Below are 18,051 nucleotides of genomic sequence, written 5' to 3' on the forward strand. Positions count from 1 at the left end.
GCAAATCAACAAGAGAAAGTATAGCAGTCCAAAAGAATAATCGGCAAAGGAGAAGAAGCAATTATAAAAATAACTATTTATGCTAATAAACATATGAAAAGATGTATAACTTTCCTATTAAGTGGTATTTCTCTAAATTCTCTAAGTGAAACAAATTTTTCCTCCTTTTAGATTGGCAAACTTTAAAGACTGATTGTGTCACTGGGGGCCTGGCAGAAAGCAGACAGCATGCTGGATTTTATTCTATTTCTTTATTTTTTATTTTTTTGGCCGTGTGGCCAGCGGAACTTCCCCAACCAGGGATTGAACCTGTGCCCCTTGCATTGGAAGGGCAGAGTCTTAACCACTGGACCACCAGGAAAGTCCAACATGCTTGATTTTAAAGAGACTTTATTGGAGGGACTATGTACAGAGAGGTATGGGTAGAGCTAGGGAATTCAGTAAAGGATATTGAGGTACCAAGAAACTAACAATTAAAAAAAAAAAAAGGGAAAGAGGGCTTCCCTGGTGGCGCAGTGGTTAGGAATCCACCTGCCAATACAGGGGACACGGGTTCGAGCCCTGGTCCGGGAAGATCCCACATGCCGTGGAGCAACTAAGCCCATGCACCACAACTACTGAGCCTGCGCTCTAGAGCTCACAAGCCACAACTACTGAGCCCACATGCCACAGCTACTGAAGCCCACGCGCCTAGAGCCCATGCTCCGCAACAAGAGAAGCCACTGCAATGAGAAGCCCATGCACGGCAAGAAAGAGTAGCCCCCGCTTGCTGCAACTAGAGAAAGCCCGCGCACAGCAACGAAGACCCAACGCAGCCAAAAATAGATAAATAAATAAAAAGAGCTGCATCTCCAGCAGCATTAAAAAAAAAAAAAAAAAAGAAACTAACAATAGTGGGGAGCCATTACCACCCCCCAAGGCTAAAGAAGCAATGGGAGGAAACCGAGTTACAGGGTTGAAAGATGGAACCATGCGAAACAGGGTTGCTGGACAGTAGCCACAGCTGTAGAAGGACACACTCTCTGCTGGAACCACAGCAAACCTGGGAGCAGCAGGAGAAACAAATAGGCCAGCATTTCTCTCTTCTATTAGCTTTGCAGGCTAATACAGCCTGCAAAGCTGAGCCTCCCAGAGGCCCAGTCAAGAGCGGAGAATGGATCTGCGACACTAACCAGCACTTTGATGATATCCCAATGAGAGAAAATAATAGCTAACAATTTCTAAGTGCAAGTGTTGACTGAATAGTGGTATTATCATCATTATCCCCATTTTATAGATAGGAAAACTGAGGCACAGAGAAGTTATACTAGTTGCCCAAAGTTCACACAGACATTACACAGAGACGCTGGGCTTTGAACTCAGGCATCTGGTCTTCTAGAGCCCAAGATGTTAAGGACTGCACTCCTCTGCCTCTTGTTTTCCTTTTCCCTTGTTGGTGAAGTATATATTGATACAATAACCAATTTTTTGGAGGGCAATTTGACCACTTCTACAAAAAATAAGGTCCTTTATAAGTATAAAAAAATCTGAGATCCAGTAACTCCACTTCTAGGTAACATTGTTCAGAAATACTCAGTGTGCAAAGATATGGGATATTCATTTTATGCATCTATAGATAACTAGAGCAGACCCCCACCCCCAGCTCCAGTGATAACTCCTGATTAGACTAAGCCAATCATGGTGGTTGGTCTCTTTCCCTCCATGGTGATTGGCTCAGAGTGGGCATGTGACATTTTTGCAGCCAGTGAGATAGGAGGGAAGGTCTGTTGCCGGGCCGCAGGACTAGGCTTCCACTTGCCTAGGAAAGAAATTAGAAAAGTGGACACTGAGTGTATAATTGATAATATTAAGAAATATTAAGTGGTCCAGTGGTTAAGACTCTGTGCTTCCACTGCAGGGGTACAGGTTCAATCCCTGGTCAGGGAAGTTCCACATGCCAGTGGTGCGGAGGGGAAGAAAGAAAAAAAGTATGTAAATTATATGGTGGTTTATGTTTAAAAAACAAATAGGTCCTTAGCTTTTAGAGAAACATACTGAAATATTTACAGATGAAATAGTATGATGTCTGAGGTTTATTTCAAAATAATGCAGAGATGGGAGAGGAGATACATGGAGTACAGATGAAACAAGATTGGCCTTGAGTTGATAATTGTTGAAGCTGGGTGATGGGTAATGGTGATTCTATCTCCCTTCATATATGTTTAAAATTTTTCATAATAAAAAGTTTTTTTTTTTAAAGGTAGATCCAGGGAATTCCCTGGCGGTCCAGTGGTGAGAACTCTGCACTTTCACTGTCGTGGGCCCGGGTTCAATCCCTGGCCAGGAAACTAAAATCCTGCAAGCTGCACAGCACAGCCAAAAAATAAAAGAAAATAAAAGTAAAAATTTAAATTTAAATTATAAAGAAAGGTAGATCCAATAAACTAAATTAAATAATAAAAATAAATTAAAATTTAAAATTTTTTTAAATTTTAAAAATAAAAACTAAAAAAGGTAGATAGAAAAAACGATCTCCCTCAGAAATACCTTATTTCTCTTGCATTAGCAAATACCACCCACTCTCTACTATATCCTTCACATCAACATATAAACGTTTATCTCCCATCTTAAAAAAAAAAAGTTCCTTGACTTCACACCTCCAAAGAGATGCCACCCCATTTCTCTGTTCACCTCAAGAGTTATCTCACCCCTGATTTTGCTTCCTCCCTGCCCACATGCCAATCAGCCCCTCCTGTCTGCTCCTACTCCCACCCCTTCGCCACTCCAAGCTGCTCCTGGCAAGGTCCCTGGGGCCTCCAGTTTGCCATGGCCAATAGTCACCTTTCCATCCGGAGTTTACTCACGCTCTCAGCAACTGTTGACAGAGGTGACCGCTCTCTCTCCTCCTCAGAACTCTCACTTGTCCTGCTCGTTGTGACACCACCCTCGCCTGGCCTTCCTCCTCCTTCTGTGCACTTCCTCCATCTCCCTTCCTGCCATCCTCCAAAGGTCCTCTGTCTTAGGCCCTCTTCTCTTCCTCCAATGCACTTTTATCCCCTGTGAGCGTCTCTCCCATTTCCATGGCTTTAACATCCTCCAGCTCCCAGACCTCTCCTCCGAGCTCCCCACTCATGCATCCACCTGCCTCCTTGAATGCCACGAAGACAGTAGAGGACACTGGTTAACAGCATGGCCCCTGGAGCCCAACCACTTGGGATTGGATCCCGGCCCTGCAGCTTCCAAGCAGAGTGATCGTGGGCAATTAATTAACCTCTCTGTTGCTCAATTCTCTCAGCTATTAAAGGAGGGATTAAATAATACATGTACCCTCTCACAGTCATTATGAGGAGTAAATGAGTTAATGGATATAAAGCATTTAGAACAGCGCTTGGCATGTTAAACTCAATAAATGTTAACTATTATGCTATCTCATGGGCATCTCAAACTTAACATGCCTCAAGTGGAACTCTAGATTCTCCCTTACCACTTGTACCCTATAGAGGGGGGAAAATAAATTCCTCTCCAGCCTTCCCCATCTCTGTAAATGGCACAACTACCCATCCAGAAACCTGGGAGTTGTCCTTGATTTCTTCCTTTTCCTAAGCAGCATCTTCCTCTCTATCCATCTAATTCTTCATCCAGGGAATTCCCTGGTGGTCCAGTGGTTAGGACTCTGTGCTTTCACTGCTGAGGGTGCAGGTTCGATCCCTGGTCGGGGAACTAAGATCCCACAAGCCACGCCCTGCAGCCAAAAATAAAAAATAAAAAAAATTGTTCATCCAATCCTATTAATTCTAACTCAAAATATATCTCAAGTCTATCTACCTCTCTCTATCTCCACAGCCACCTCACAGTCAAAAGTTACCATCTTGTCTCAACTAGATAATACAATAGCTTCCTGGCTGATTTTCCTTCCTCTCCACCACCTCCCCTCTAATCTGTCTCTCCAGCCTTCTCCTGCATAGCCAAATAGTCTTTGTAAAATGGAAATCATGTCTCTCCCCGCTTAAACCCTTACTGGCTCTCATTTCTCTTTAATAAAGACCAAATCCCTTACCAGGCCCCTACATGGACCCACCCCAGCCCATCTCTTATATGCCTTTTTCCCCTTGCTTTCTCTGCTCCAGCTTCCTCTGCCTTCCTCTCTGTTCTTCTAACAAGGGAAGGTCTTGTGTACTTCAGGGCCTTTGCACATACTATTCCCTCTGCCTAAAACACTTTTCCCCCTGGTGTTTATATGACTGCCTCCTTCTTATCCTCCAAATTTCACCTTACCTGAGACCTTTCCTTACCACCCTACTTAATATCTCCCACCCCAATTACTGAACACAGCACCCTGCCCACTTGAAAGCAGAAATGCTGGGGGGTTTTTTGGTTTTGGTTTTTTGTGTTCCTTGAGGAAGAGGGCCGTGTAACTGCCATATCCCTAACTCTAAAATTCATATTTAGCATCCGCGGGTGCCCAGCAAATATTTGCCGAATGAATTATTGGATTGTTGATTTATAAAGAAAGTCCGTGCATATGGCATTGTGGCAATTATGAAAGTCAGTTCATAAACTGAGCCATGCAATAACATTATTTCCTTGATGCTCCATTCTGCTGAGGCAGTGGCTGGGCCACAATTCCAGGACATTCAGCAGGGCCAGATTTGCTGGGGGTGTGTTGGAGGGGGGAGATGAGGGAGGAGGCTGGGGGGAGGGTGAAGTTGGACAGTATCCAGCCCTCAGGCAACAGTGATCACTGCTGAGGCATCACCATCTTGTCTCCATGGTCCCTTTGGTCCTGTGGTTTGTACTGTGTCTGCTTTGGGCTCAGAGCTAGGAACAATTTTGCAAGCTGCCTATGATCCTGCCTGCCTAGTAAGCCCATGAGCCATTCCTTTCTGGGGACCCTGCTAAGAAGTAAGTGGCAGACCCCTCCCATTCTTGGCCCAAACACTTATCTCTACTGAGGCTTCCTCTTCCCCTCTGGGCTTCAGCTTTTGAAACACAAAAACCAGCTTTTCTACTCTGGTCTGCCACATGCATCCCCAGGAGCACTGAACACAGAACCCAGAGCACAGAAAAATAGGAAAATGTAAAAAGGAACAAACTAGATTAACATAGAAATATATTGTATGTTTGGAAAAGACCAAGCTGCCTACTATGTAGGGAAAATACTAGAAGGGCCAAAATGGACAGGTCCAGTGAGAAGGTGGTGATGGAGTGGCGAGATGGGGCCGTGGAGATGGACAGAAGTCGATGGATATCAGAGCTATTTGGAAGATAAAAATCAACAGAACTAGGTGAGGGATTGGTTGGGGGTGGAGGAGGTAAGGAAGGAGGCATCAGAAATGACCCCTGATTCTGCCTTGAGAAATGGGATGGCTTTGTCATTGAACATGGTGTGCCAACTTCTGGAACACCGTCCTCCACTGTAACCCCTTCACCTGGCCGACTCCTACTCATCCTTCAGATCTCCATTCAAGCATCACTTCTGCAGGGCCAGTCGGATTCCTCGGTTTTATGCTCTCACTTTCCTTTGCATATTTACTGGGTGTGTGATCACACATCCATTCGAATCTTCCCCACCAGACTGTCAGGTCTGTGAATTGATCCGGGCTCACCCCTGCATCCCCAGTGCCTGGCACATAGCGCTCAGTAAATGAAGGCTCCAAAATGCAGGCAGAGGGGGCTGGTGTGCAAACTGCAGGCTGCTGTTTCTCAAGGGGAGTGAAGGCTGCTGGGTTTCAAAATACACAGACTCCCTCCACCCCAAAAGAGGAGGTGTCCTCACCCCACCTACTTTAAGAACGTGTGCCTGTGATGAGGCTGTGACTGGGGGTACAGTGACTGTGCACGTGAGTCTGGAGGTAGGAAAAATGTTGACAAGAGTTAGCAGGGCCGGGACTTCCCTGGTGGTGCAGTGGTTAAGAACCTGCCTGCCAACGCAGGGGACAGGGGTTCGAGCCCTGGTCCGGGAGGATGCCACATGCCACGGAGCAACTAAGCCCGTGTGCCACAACTACGAAGCCTGGGCTCTAGAGCCCACGAGCCACAACTACTGAGCCCGTGTGCCACAACTACTGAAGCCCGTGCACCTAGAGCCCGTGCTCTGCAACAAGAGAAGCCACTGCAATGAGAAGCCCATGCACGGCAAGAAAGAGTAGCCCCCGCTCACCGCAACTAGAGAAAGCCCGCGCACAGCAACGAAGACCCAATGCGGCCAAAGATAAACAAATAAATTTTTAAAAAGAGTTAGCAGGGCCTGTCGTGGGTTCTGGAGCAGAGGAGCAAGTAGGTGAAAGCAGGAGACGGAGGATCTGTGGGTCTGGTGGGGAGCTTGGAGGGGAGGAGGTACAGGTAAGGCCTTGAGGTGGCAGAAAGGGTCCCCAGAGGTGTTCTGGACACCAGGGCTAGAGGATGATCACGCGCAGTCTCTGTCTTCTACACGGGGTCCCCAGGAGCCTCTCCAACCTGCTCCGAAGAAAATAAATACTCCACACCATCCACTGTTGTGTGGTTCATTAGTCTGTTGTTTTGTTCACTGGCTGTCTCTAGAAAGGCGCCTGTGTCTAGAAAGGCATGAGGCCCCAAGAATATCTGTTGATTGTTGAATGAAAGAAGGCAGGAGCAAATGTTCTCAAAGTGTTCCCTGAGTCGGGGGGAGGCACAGGGGATTACCACCACTTCCACGCAGAACAGGCTGCTGTGCTGATTACACAAGATAATGCATACAAAAGTCTTGGCCGTTTAATAAACTCAGGTTCAAAATCTGGGAAGAGAGAAGTTGGGTTGGGGGTGGGGTGCTATGGGAGGATGCTGGATGGGAGTCACCTGAGGGGGGCCACGGGGACAGCCCCAAGGGAAACCTCGAGGGGTCTTCGAGGAACCCCGGTGACACCCGCCTGACCGACACCCCTGCCCCACCTGGCGGCGGGGAGGAATTTGCCCTGTTGACCTCCCCAGGCGCCCTCCTGTCACCATGGTGACCAGTCCCGGAAACAAGCAGCCTGATTGTCCCTGCTCAGCGGGGCAGGTGAAACCCTGGCCACGTGACCGATACTGAGCCAGGTGCGGTTAAGGGACACCCGCCACCTCCCTGTCTTAACCCATTCAACGCCGCCGCCACCAGGGTGCAGTGTTCCTGTGGCCACAGGCCGCACCCCCTTGGCTCTCAGTCCCCAGCCAGAAGGGTGGTGAGGAAATACTCGGAGCACTGTACTAGGAGTCACACAGCTGGGGAAGGACTTCGGGTTGCGCCACACGGGGGCTGCATGATTGGAGCTGGGTGACTTCACCTCCCAAGTCTCCATTTTCTCAGCAGTAAAATAAGGATGCTAACACCTTCCCAGGTTGGACGGCTGGGAACAGAGATGCGGAAGTGGAGAGTCGATCACCCAGGTGGAGCGTCCTCATTCTGCACCCCGTTTCTCCACCTACATCAACCTCAGCATATCACGGGCTTGACACCCCCCAAGAAGGAGACCCTCACCAACCACCAGCGAGGCCACTGGCCTGTTCCTGACAAGATGGGAGGGGTGGACGGCCCTAAGGTTGACCCCTGCCCAACACCCCATCACCAGAGTCCTTCCAAGGTAGCAACAACCCCTCTCCTGGCCCCACTGCTTCTTCTGGAACATTCAAGTGAAAACCTCAAGCCAACTGGTTTTTCTGCTTGCCAGCCAGCCAGGTCCTCACCGGCCACGTGACACAGCTGGGGCCCAGGACGCAGAAACGTCTCAAGACTGCTTCTGCCCCTAGACCCAGGACTCTGGCTGGGGGCAGATGGTCAAGGGTTGTGGGCCAGGCTCAGGTTACCCAGTTAGACAGTAGGCTGGGGTGGGGATGGGGGCCCACCTGAAACCACCTTTGAAATGCTACTCTTCTGAATCACCACCATGACGTCAACCCCCTTCTCCTTTATTCACCAGTTCTAGAAAAACTTCCTACCTGATCTCCTCCAAAGACCCCTCCCAGGCCTTGGACCAACCCCCCTCCAGGGCTCAGATGTTCTCATCATGCCCCTATTGACTATGCTGGCAGCAAATGATCACACCACCTGGTGTGTTTAGAGTCCCCAGCGACCTCAAAGCCCTCCTCAGATTAGAACAAAACACCTGCCCATCACCAGGCTGGCTCAAGATGGGGGCCACTTCGTTAGGCAAGGCATTTATGAGGCCATGGAGTTAGGATGCATCCTACTGTACTGACTCCATCAGGCTTGTCCTAAGGAGGTGGGGGAGAAGCCAGTGGAACCCTGGCTAGCCCAGGTGCCATGTCCTGGAGGGGGCACTGACCCAGCTACCAGCTGAACCTACACCTAAGCCTCAGCTAGTGCTTGAATCTCTCCATAATCATTCAGTAAAATTACTGTTGCACTTTGCGCCAGACGAACAAACACGACCCAGGTCCTTCAGGAGCCCCCAGCCTATGGTGGACACATAGAAGTCCATACTCTGACAAATGTTTTGAGAACATGTGGTGGAAGAGATTAGTTTCAACTGGGAAAAGCTGGGAAGGCTTGAGGAAGAGGTGGCAGTTATCCTGGACCTTAAAAGACGTGGAGGACTTTTAAGGTGGTGGGGGAAAGGACCTGAAGGGAGGTGTGCAGTATAGTCCTTGGGGGTGCCTGGCACTGCGCAGTTTGTGGGATCTTAGTTCCCCGACCAGGGATTGAACTCGGGCCCTCAGCAGTGAGAGCACGGAGTCCTAACCACTGGACCACCAGGAAATTCCCCCTGACCGTTTCTGAGCAGAAGAATGCTGTAGAAAGAGCAGCTACTCTTGCAACTGCTGAAGGCTGGACTGCTGTGGAAGCCGGCTGAGACCTGAGACAATGTCGCCACTGCCACCACTACCCCAGACTGGTCAGAGAAGATGGCAGGCAGTCAGTGTTCCAAAAGGAGGCGACTTCCCTGCACGATGTGCTGAGCGGGGTGGGAAGATTATTTATTTCTCTGCTGGTAAATGGGGGGCGGGGGTGAGCAGATCTGAACCATTTCAGCTCAGTGCAGCAAATGCCCCCTTTAGTACAAACACCTGGCCTCCCACCTTGACTCACAGACCAGAGGTTACAGTTATACCGCTTGTAAAAGTTATTTGCCTCAGTTTCCTCATCGGTAAAGGGCGGGAGCGGGGGTCGAGGGGCGGGTTGGAAATGACCTCTAGAGTCTCTCCTAGCTCTTTCTAGAGTAGACTTCAGGATTGGTAAGAGGTGCTCCGTCCAGCCTGCATGGGCCCCCGGCTGTGGAGCACGGCGCCTCCAAGCTGGCGCCTCGACGACGGGAGCCACTCATGGCGCCTCTCGCCTGCGACCGCCAGCGGCACAGAAAATACAGCATCCGGAGCGGGCCAGGTGCGGGGTCCGCAGCGGGCCCAGGCAGCGCCTCCTCGGCTTGCCAAGGATCTGCCCCGCGGCCAGAGTTCAAGCCCCAAACCCAGCACGTCACGAGCTGCGGGAATGTGATTCCAAAACTCAGGCTCCGACTCCCCGCAAGAATTCTGCGCGGGGAGGGGCCGGGCGGAGCTTAGCAGGGCGGGGCCAGGGTATTGGTTGGCTCCGCCCAGGGCGTGGCCAGGTGCGGTGCTCTCGCCTGTGGGCGTGGTGCCCACAGGGTTACGTAGTGACGCAAGGGGCGGAGCCGGGGGGGGAGACAGTTTTCCGGGATTACGTAAGGAAACGTGAGCGAAGGAGGAGCGCTCCGCGATAGGGGGCGGGGAGAAGGCGGAGCTCCAGTCGGAATTGGGCGGGGCTGTGAGCGAGGCGGAGCCGGGGGACACCACGAGGTGCGCGCCGGGTAGGAGATCCAGGAGATGCTCCGCTGGGCCCGCGCCTGGAGGCTCCCCCGTAGGGGCCTGGGCCCCTCCAGTCCCAGCTTCTCCAGAGTGCCTGTCGCACCCAGCAGCAGCCAAGGCGGCACCGAGCCAAGGTCAGTCAAGGGTGTCAGGTGCAAGTTCGTCCTTCGCCCCTCCCCCTCCAGTCCGACTCAGATGTCTCCACTTCCTCCGCTTGGGCCCGCCCTCTCCCAGGCCGCTTCGCCACCCGGCTCAGACCCTTCCCCTACCCTTGCTCCTCCCGCCAGGCCGGTGCCGCTTTCCTACAGACTTCTGGACGGGGAGGCAACCCGCCCGCCCCTCGTCTTTCTGCATGGGCTCTTCGGCTGCAAAACCAACTTCAACTCCATCGCCAAGGCCCTGGCCCAGCAGACAGGCCGGAGGGTGAGCTTCCGGGGGAGGCGGGGACCCGAGGGAGGCGGGGCCTGGGTGGGCGGGGCCCTAGAGGAGGCCGAGGTGTGGCCAGCTTCTCTGTCCTCAACGCTGGGAGTGGCAGGTCCTTCTAGGCAGAAATGAAAGAAGGGATTGACCTTCTAAGGTTGGAGGCCCCAGGGCAGACCCAGGCCCTAGATGAACCCCATTCATTCCCTCGTGCTTTCACCCATCCAGTCCTTCATTCGTGTTACAGGTCTGCGTGCTGCACCCTAACCTAGGCTCTGCTGTCAGATGCCTAAGCACCAATACCCTACCCTCTAAGGGGGCCAGACCCTGCTTGTTCACCAGGGATGACACGGGGCTTTCCACCTCATACAGCAGCCCGTCCTGCTGTGCTCCAGCTGTTGCCAATTCTTGGTGTCTGCTTTCTCTGGAGTTGCCACCCAGCTAGGCCAAACCTACAGAGACATGGTCACATTCCTTGGGCCTTCTGGCACAGTGGCTCCAGGTTCGTCATCTGGGCCTCCAAGGTCTGAGAACTGGGCCTTCTCACCTTTCGGGCCCTTCTTCCCCTTCTGGATCTCCCCCCCACCCCAGGCTCTCCACCTCCCTCAGCCTGCAGATCTGCCAGGCTTTTGGCTATGCCCTGAATGTGGATGCCAGAGCTGCCCGCCTCACCCACTCCCCAGGTGCTGACAGTGGATGCTCGGAACCATGGTGACAGCCCTCACAGCCCAGACATGAGCTACGAGGCCATGAGCCAGGATCTGCAGGACCTCCTGCCCCAGCTGGGCCTAGTGCCCTGCGTCCTCATTGGCCACAGCATGGGAGGCAGGACAGCCATGCTGCTGGCACTTCAGAGGGTGAGCCGTCTCTATCCAGGGCTTCTTCACATCCACTGTAGACCCTGAGTGCCCAGCAGGCAACCTGGAACTCCAGTGAGCCTTGGATGGCCAAGTTCAGGATCCGGGAACTAGGCCTGAGACCTGCTATGCCTGCCCTAAGGTCCCCAGTCTGATTCTCTCCCACAGCCAGAGCTGGTGGAGCGCTTGATTGCCGTGGACATCAGCCCAGTGGAGAGCCCGTCCAGCTTGAACTTTCCAAACTACATAGCAGCCATAAGGGCCATAGACATCCCGGATGAGGCGTCCCTCTCTAGTGCCCGAAAACGGGTGGATGAGAAGCTTAGCTGTGTTATCCAGGTAATGCACCCAAGCCCCTGTATGGTGTTGTGGGCAAAGGAAGAGTGGCGGCCCTGGGCCTCACAAGGAGTCCCTCCCACCTGCAACTGCTGGACCCCCACAGAGCATAAGCATGCGGCAGTTCCTGCTCACCAACCTGGTGGAGGTGGACGGGCGCTTCACGTGGAGGGTGAACTTGGATGCCTTGGCCCAGCACTTGGACAAGATCTTGAACTTCCCACCACGACCAGAAACCTACTCTGGGCCAGCCCTCTTCCTCCTGGGTGGAAACTCTCAATTCGTGCTGTAAGCCAGGCTGGGTGGTGGGAGGCGCATACCTGACTTACCCAGCCCCCAGCCTGGGGAGGGCTGGGGTGTGGGCAGGGGGCGCCTGAAAACCCAGAAACACCACTGGGCAGGTGGACTCACATGGCTCTCCATCCCTCCCCACTTGGCCTCTACTTGTCTCCTTCTCTCTCCATCTTCCTACTTTCACCCCCTCTCGGTGGCCTTCTCTCCGGCGGACAGTCCCAGCCACCACCCTGAGATTAGGCGGCTCTTCCCTCGGGCCCAGATGCAGACCGTGCCTAATGCTAGCCACTGGGTCCACAGCGACTGCCCGCAGGACTTCATGGCTGCCGTCCGAGACTTCCTGGCCTAAGGGTTGCTGGCCAGAGGGGACACGAAACCCCAGGCTTCAAGGCCCTGCGGGCTGCTCCTTGTTTCTGCACAGAAGGACTCAGGTGGGCACTGAGAGGGCACGAGGATGCGTGGGGGGTGCGTCAGACCTTAAACTTTAATGAATAAAGTTACTCCTCCCAAGGTCTTGGGCTGAGCTCTCTCACCGCCAGCGTCCCCACCGACTCAGGGTGAATCGGACCCAGGGGGTCCTGGCAGTTCCAGGGTCCATGGGGGCTCCCAGAGCGCCCCTGGACTCTCTCTGCAGCTGACTCTCGACCTGCTGCCTCACCAGCCGCTGCATGTCATCCTGGGGGCGGGAGAGCAGGTTCAGGGGCCAGGCTTGTGCCCGGGGTCCTGCCCCCTGAGCCCGGCCGGCAGGTCCACCCTACCTCCCAGGCCTCCACCTCCTGCCTCAGTCTCAGCTTCTCCTCCAGAACTTCCAGCAGCTGGGCCTCCACAGCTCGCAACTTGGCTTTGAATATGTCCAGCTCAGCCTCCACTGCCCGCTTCCTGAGGGGGCAGAGAGAGCAGCCTGGGCGTCAGGCCCTGCAGAGCTGGTTCTGGGCCCTGGGGGTGGACAAGTATGGCCACAGCCCCCGCCTTGTGACAGAGTGGGTATTTGTGTGGCTTTTCTTCCAGGAATGCCTGACGTCCCCCCTTCCCCTCCTGGCAGGACAGAGCCTGAGGGTGAGCCAGCCACCACCCTCCCGTCCCCCACAAGCAGCTTCCTCTCACTTGGCAATGGCTTCATCCCGCTCCCGGAGGACCTGGTCCAACGAGGGCTCTGTCTGGGTATCCCCCAGTGCTCCAGCCACTTGGGATTCTGGGCTCTGTGGTAGGGTGACAGAGGAGGGAGTAGTGGTTTGGGCCTTGCCTGGATGAGGTGTCCCACTTGGCCCTTCCGCCCTGGCCTTGGCCCTGATGCTGATGTCAGGAGGGGAAGGGTCTGAGACGTTCCGTACCTGCCCCCCAGTGCCCTGGTCTCGTGGGCAGGGGACTGCATCATGCTGAGGGGATAGTAGGTGTGGCCCCTTCCCACCCAAAGGAAAGCAGAGGGGGCAGGGTGTTTGGACCCCCCCGCCCCCAAGGAGGAAAGGAATTCTCACCTGATCCCCAGGAAAGAGACAAGGTGGGTTCAGAGGGACACTTACCCCTCGAGGGCCCCAGACTGAGAGGGTGGCCTGGTGACTGGGACTCTTGTCGGCGGGGTGGGGCAGGCGGAGGACGTGGCCCTTTGCCCTCCCTTCCTGCCAAGGCACTCCCTGTCAGGCCCTGCCCCGGGTAGGCTGACCACGCCCCTGCCTCCACTCCTGGATCCTGGAACCCTCCAGCCAGGCCCAGAGTTTCCTCACCCGTTCCTTGCCCAGTCGTGCGTGCCCCTCACCTCAAGGGGGCGCTCTACTCACATCAGGAGATAAGAAAGGAGTGACAGCCGGATGGCGCCAACGCTAAGAGACAGGTGCCCCAGTCCCCCATGGTGAAGAGTTGGCATCTTGGAAGCTTGAGTGGCATCACCACACATACAACCATAACCTTAGCTCAGCAGAAAACAGAAGGGCAAAAGCTTAACCGTTCCTGGCAAATGCCTCCTAACATCTTGAACGGTCTGTCCTCCCTAGCAGTATCCTCCAGTATTCCCACAATAGTGCTCATTATTCCTCCAGTATTCCCAACATTCTGATCCTGGAGTGTGGGTGGAGGTGCTGTGCTCTGAGGGGGGGGCAGGGGTAGTCTCAGAATCTCAGTATCCCACACCCCCCTCGATGTGACCGTTGAGAGCACAAGTGACCTCAAACGTGTAAAAGGGCCTCCCCATTGAGAGGCCTTTGCAGCAAGGTTCCATCTTGGGGATTAGACCCTCAACCCCACTCTAAATAGGACATACTTCCTCCAAGACCCCCCAGGAAGCTCCCTGCAGACATGACTCCTGACTGTCCAGGTCCCACTCAGCCAGGTGCACCTCTAACAGCCGGACTCCAGTTTCTTTGGTTGAACCCAGGTGAAGAGGTGGAACTGAGCTGAACCCCCAAAAACCCCTTTTGTGGAGGAGATTCATTCAGTGTGTTTCTGGAGGCTGCTCTATGTCATGATCCAGACAGGACCTCTGCTCTCGGATCTCTGGGGCTAGCAGGGATGAAGCACAGATAGAATCAGAAAAGGGTGTCAGGGAGTCCAGGGACAGTGGGAGCACAAAGGCCCCTCACATCCAGTCACAGGGGTTCCACAGGAGCTTGTCCAGTAATGAATCCTGCAGGTCAGCAGGAGTCAGCCGGAAAGGTCTAACACTCATGCCAGGCATTTCTTTTATTTAACTTTTTACTTTGAAACAATTTCAAACTGCTCTTCAATGTCAAAAAAAAAAAAAATATATATATATATATATATATATATATATATCCTTTTAGGGTTAAAAAAACTAATATGGTATCAAACATTGCACCCAGTTGTCACATCTCTCTGGTCTCCCTCAATCTAGAACAATTTGCAGCCTTTCTTTGAATTTTGACCTTGACATGTTTGAAGATTACAGGGAACTTATTTTGTAGACTGTCCTTCAATTTGGGTTTGTCCATTTCTTTCTCACAATTAGACCATTGTTATACATTTTGGGCAGAAATATCACAAAAACGATGCTGTGCTTTTTTTTTGGCCACGCCACACAGCTTGCGGGATCTTAGTTCCCCGACCAGGGATTGAACCCAGGCCATGGCAGTGAAAGCGCTGAGTCCTAATCACTGGACCACCAAGGAACTCCTGATGCTGTGTTCTTGTATTCAGTATCATTTGGAACCATGACTCGTGCTGGTAATGTTGATTGCTTGATCATAGTTAGTAGGTATTGGGGAAGGGAGGTACTTTAAGACTATGAAACATCCTTTTCTTCATCCCACTTTCACCCATAGGTTTCAGCATCCATTGATGTTTCTTGCCTGAATTAATTATTAATACAATGGTTTGCAAATGGTGATTTTCCAATTTTATCATTTCTTCTACATTTATTAGTTGGCCTTCTATTATAAAAAACTTTTTCTTCACCCCCATTTATTTATTCATTTACTTATTTATCAGATGAACTTGTGATTTCCTATTTTATTCAGTAGGTTATAATCCATTCCTATCATTTATTTTGATGCTTAAATTGTCCCAGGATTGGTCAACGGGTGCCCCTTGCTGACCTCTTGTCATTTTGGTGTGTCGCATCATTCTTTGGACACGTCCATTCTTTCTGGCTCAATAAGATATTCCAGGTTCATCTTGTTTTTCCCTGCCCCAGCCCTGGAATTAGCCATTTCAGCAAGAATACCTGTTTCTTTTTGGTGGAGAATAATATTTAGAAACCAAGATCTGGGTGTTAGTTGTGCTCAATGCAATTAGGGTAACCTCTACTGCCAGGCCCACTCAGTAGACACATGTTTATATACACACATAAACATACACATTTATACCTATGTTTATTCCTTTATCTGTGTGATGGTTAATTTTATATGTCAACCTTACTGAGCCACTGAATGCCCAGATAGCTTGTTAAACATTACCTCTGGGCGTGTCTGTGAGAGTGTTTCCAAAAGAAGTTAGCATTTGACTTGGTGGCCTGAGTAAAGCAGGTGGCCCTCCCCGATGTGGGCAGGCATCATCCAATTCATTGAGGGCCTGAATAAAACAAAAAGGCAGAGCAAGGTTGAATTCTGTCTTCCGGACTGTTGAGCTGGAATTGGTCTTCTCCTGCCCTTGGACTGGTACTTGCACCATTAGATCTCCCTGGTTCTCAGGCCTTCTGTCTGAGTCTGGAACTCCACCACCCTGCTTTCCAAGTCTCCAGCTTGCAGACAGCAGATTGTGAGACTTCCCAGCCTCCATAATTGCATGAGTCAATCCCTCATAATAAGTCTCTTTGTCTATATTTATCCTATTGGTTCTGGTTCTCCGAAAACCCGAACTAATACAATTTCCATATATTGAAAAATAGTTTCCATTCAGACCTTAAATTCCAATGGCACAGGGTTCATCCTAGCTTTCCCCCTTTCCAGATTTTTACTTCCTTTTCCCCAATTGTCTTCAATATATTTTATAATTTGTTCAATCTCCCTGTAGGTAGCTAATCCTCTGAGACAACAGGCTGCCCCCGACTTAGATGCCCTCCTTACATGGGGTTGGGTCCGGCAGGGCTGCCTTCCCATCCCACTCCAGTGCCATCTGCATGCATGGTCCTGGCTGCCACTGGGCTATCAAACATTTCTAAGACTTTTGTATTCATTCATTCTATAGATATTTATTGAGCACCTACTATGCTTCAGGCATGCTTCCAAGTGACGGACATAAAACCGGAAGATAGACAAAGTTCCCTGACCACCGGAGCTCACGTTCTAGGGAAGGGAGATAGATAGACAATAAACAATAAACAAATAAATGAGTATACCAGGTGGTAAGAAATGCTGTGAAGAAAAAGAAAGGGCAAGAGAATGATAAAAGACTAGGAGATTGCTATTTTATATAATTCTGCACTACCCTAGGGAGATCACAAATATTAACCTACCACTGAGATGAGAAATAACCATTCTCATGACTTGACTCATAATTTTTCCAGCAACAGCATCATTCATGGATTCAAAAAGCTCTGGGTTCCCCTGATGGTTCAGTGGTTAAGATTCCGCGCTGCCACTGCAGGGGGCACGGGTTCAATCCCTGGTCGGGGAAGTTCCGCAAGCCATGCAGTGCAGCCAAAAAAAAAAAAAAAAAAAGGTTCTGTATTTCCAAGCACAAGTGCAGATGACGCATTCGAGAAAGCTGTATTAGGGAACTCAAAGGAGATGCTAGGGATGACACGTGACATGACAATGAGAAGCAGAAATGCAAGTGAAGGGTTTGAATAAACCTTCACAAACCGTGAGCGTGGAAAAGAATTGTTTTGAAATAAAGTTATTTGTAAAAATATGTGATTTAAAGTATTTCCATTTTAAATGTTTTCACTAAATATCATTACTAGGGAGCCACTTATTTCATTTGCATCCCTAAATGTTTTAATTAGACTATGGGCCAAATTTCTTTTTTAAAAATCTCATTGGGAAAAGGAGGGCAATGTATTCAGGCATATAGTCAATTCCATCACAAATACCTTAAATATCACACACTGAGCGGTGAGACTCATTCCCCAGCTGCCTACTGCCCGTATCTCCCTCCTCTGCTGCTCCCCCAGGATGGCTGAGCCCAGGCCTCAAGAGTGAGCTAGAAGATAGCGGGCTGGGGTTGGGGAGTCTGGAAGGGGGAAGGAGAGCTGCCTGCCGGGCAGGGCTGGACTTTGTGGTCAAAACAGCTTGGATTTGCAGGGCTCGGTGGCTTACAAACCATGTCACCCAACCCTCAGTACCTGGTTTGTGTTTACCTCTCTGAGCCTCATCGTCCTCATCTGTGAAATGGAACTAAAGGAGGGCCTTCCTGATAGGGTCACACTAAGAGTGACCCTTACACAATGGCCAGCACTTTGTACAATAATGGGCCAGGGCCAGACTTCCCAGGGGAGGAGAAAGAGGGAGTAAATCTTTCTGCTGCCAGAAAGCAGCAGAAAAGCCACAACAGGAGAACATCAACAACACACACACACGCACACGCACACACACGCAGCCTCAGAGCCTGGGTTGGCTGGCCCTTCCTTCTCTGCGCCCCTCACAACTCTGCCCCAGGGACAGAATTCCTGAATTCTACACAAGCTGCCTCCCCTTCCTCCTCCAGACCCCGAAAGCCCATATAATTCCACATCATTGCCTTGTCACTGTCAGGGTGTCTCTCCCACCAGCCCGAGAGCTTCTGGAGGACAAGTAGTGACTGTCATCATCCCAACCTGGGCACACAGGTGCTCAGCGGTGAGGGCGTGGGCAAGGCAACACCGGCCTTGCCCAGCAGATGGCAGCAGTTCCCAATATTAGGGATCCCCACTCCCACCCTCCCAGCTGTTGGGATGGAAACCCCAAACCGTGCTGGGGCGAGGGAGCTCCCAGACGCCCAGCCTTTCCTTCAGTGCTCC

General features: G+C 51.5%; 1 protein-coding gene and 1 long non-coding RNA gene across 5 annotated transcripts; one reads left to right on the top strand and one right to left on the bottom strand.

Moving 5' to 3' along the window:
* The first annotated feature begins 9,694 nt into the window (after window positions 1–9,694).
* On the top strand, window positions 9,695–14,387 carry ABHD11 (abhydrolase domain containing 11). Of its 4 annotated transcripts, XR_009497634.1 has the most exons (7): window positions 9,697–9,890; window positions 10,044–10,179; window positions 10,860–11,033; window positions 11,202–11,372; window positions 11,476–11,657; window positions 11,880–12,094; window positions 12,672–14,387. XR_009497634.1 is itself a non-coding variant. In XM_059897517.1 (6 exons), the coding sequence occupies exons 1-6, from the start codon at window positions 9,775–9,777 to the stop codon at window positions 12,010–12,012; spliced, it is 828 nt and encodes a 275-aa protein (XP_059753500.1). In that variant the 5' UTR covers window positions 9,695–9,774; the 3' UTR covers window positions 12,013–12,173. The 4 variants fall into 4 exon arrangements, 3 of the variants coding, with proteins under 3 accessions (XP_059753500.1, XP_059753499.1, XP_059753501.1); XM_059897517.1 differs by lacking the exon at window positions 12,672–14,387 and having other exon boundaries at window positions 9,695–9,890; window positions 11,964–12,173; XM_059897516.1 differs by lacking the exon at window positions 12,672–14,387 and having other exon boundaries at window positions 11,880–12,173.
* LOC132349256 (uncharacterized) lies at window positions 12,458–13,231 on the bottom strand. The gene is made up of 3 exons (XR_009497635.1): window positions 13,184–13,231; window positions 12,768–12,862; window positions 12,458–12,542 (listed from the first exon to the last, which is right to left on the bottom strand). It is a non-coding gene; the product is annotated as an uncharacterized LOC132349256 (long non-coding RNA).
* Window positions 14,388–18,051: the final 3,664 nt, after the last annotated feature.

The sequence above is a fragment of the Balaenoptera ricei genome, chromosome 15 (assembly GCF_028023285.1).
Source record: "Balaenoptera ricei isolate mBalRic1 chromosome 15, mBalRic1.hap2, whole genome shotgun sequence".
Lineage (NCBI taxonomy): Eukaryota > Metazoa > Chordata > Mammalia > Artiodactyla > Balaenopteridae > Balaenoptera > Balaenoptera ricei.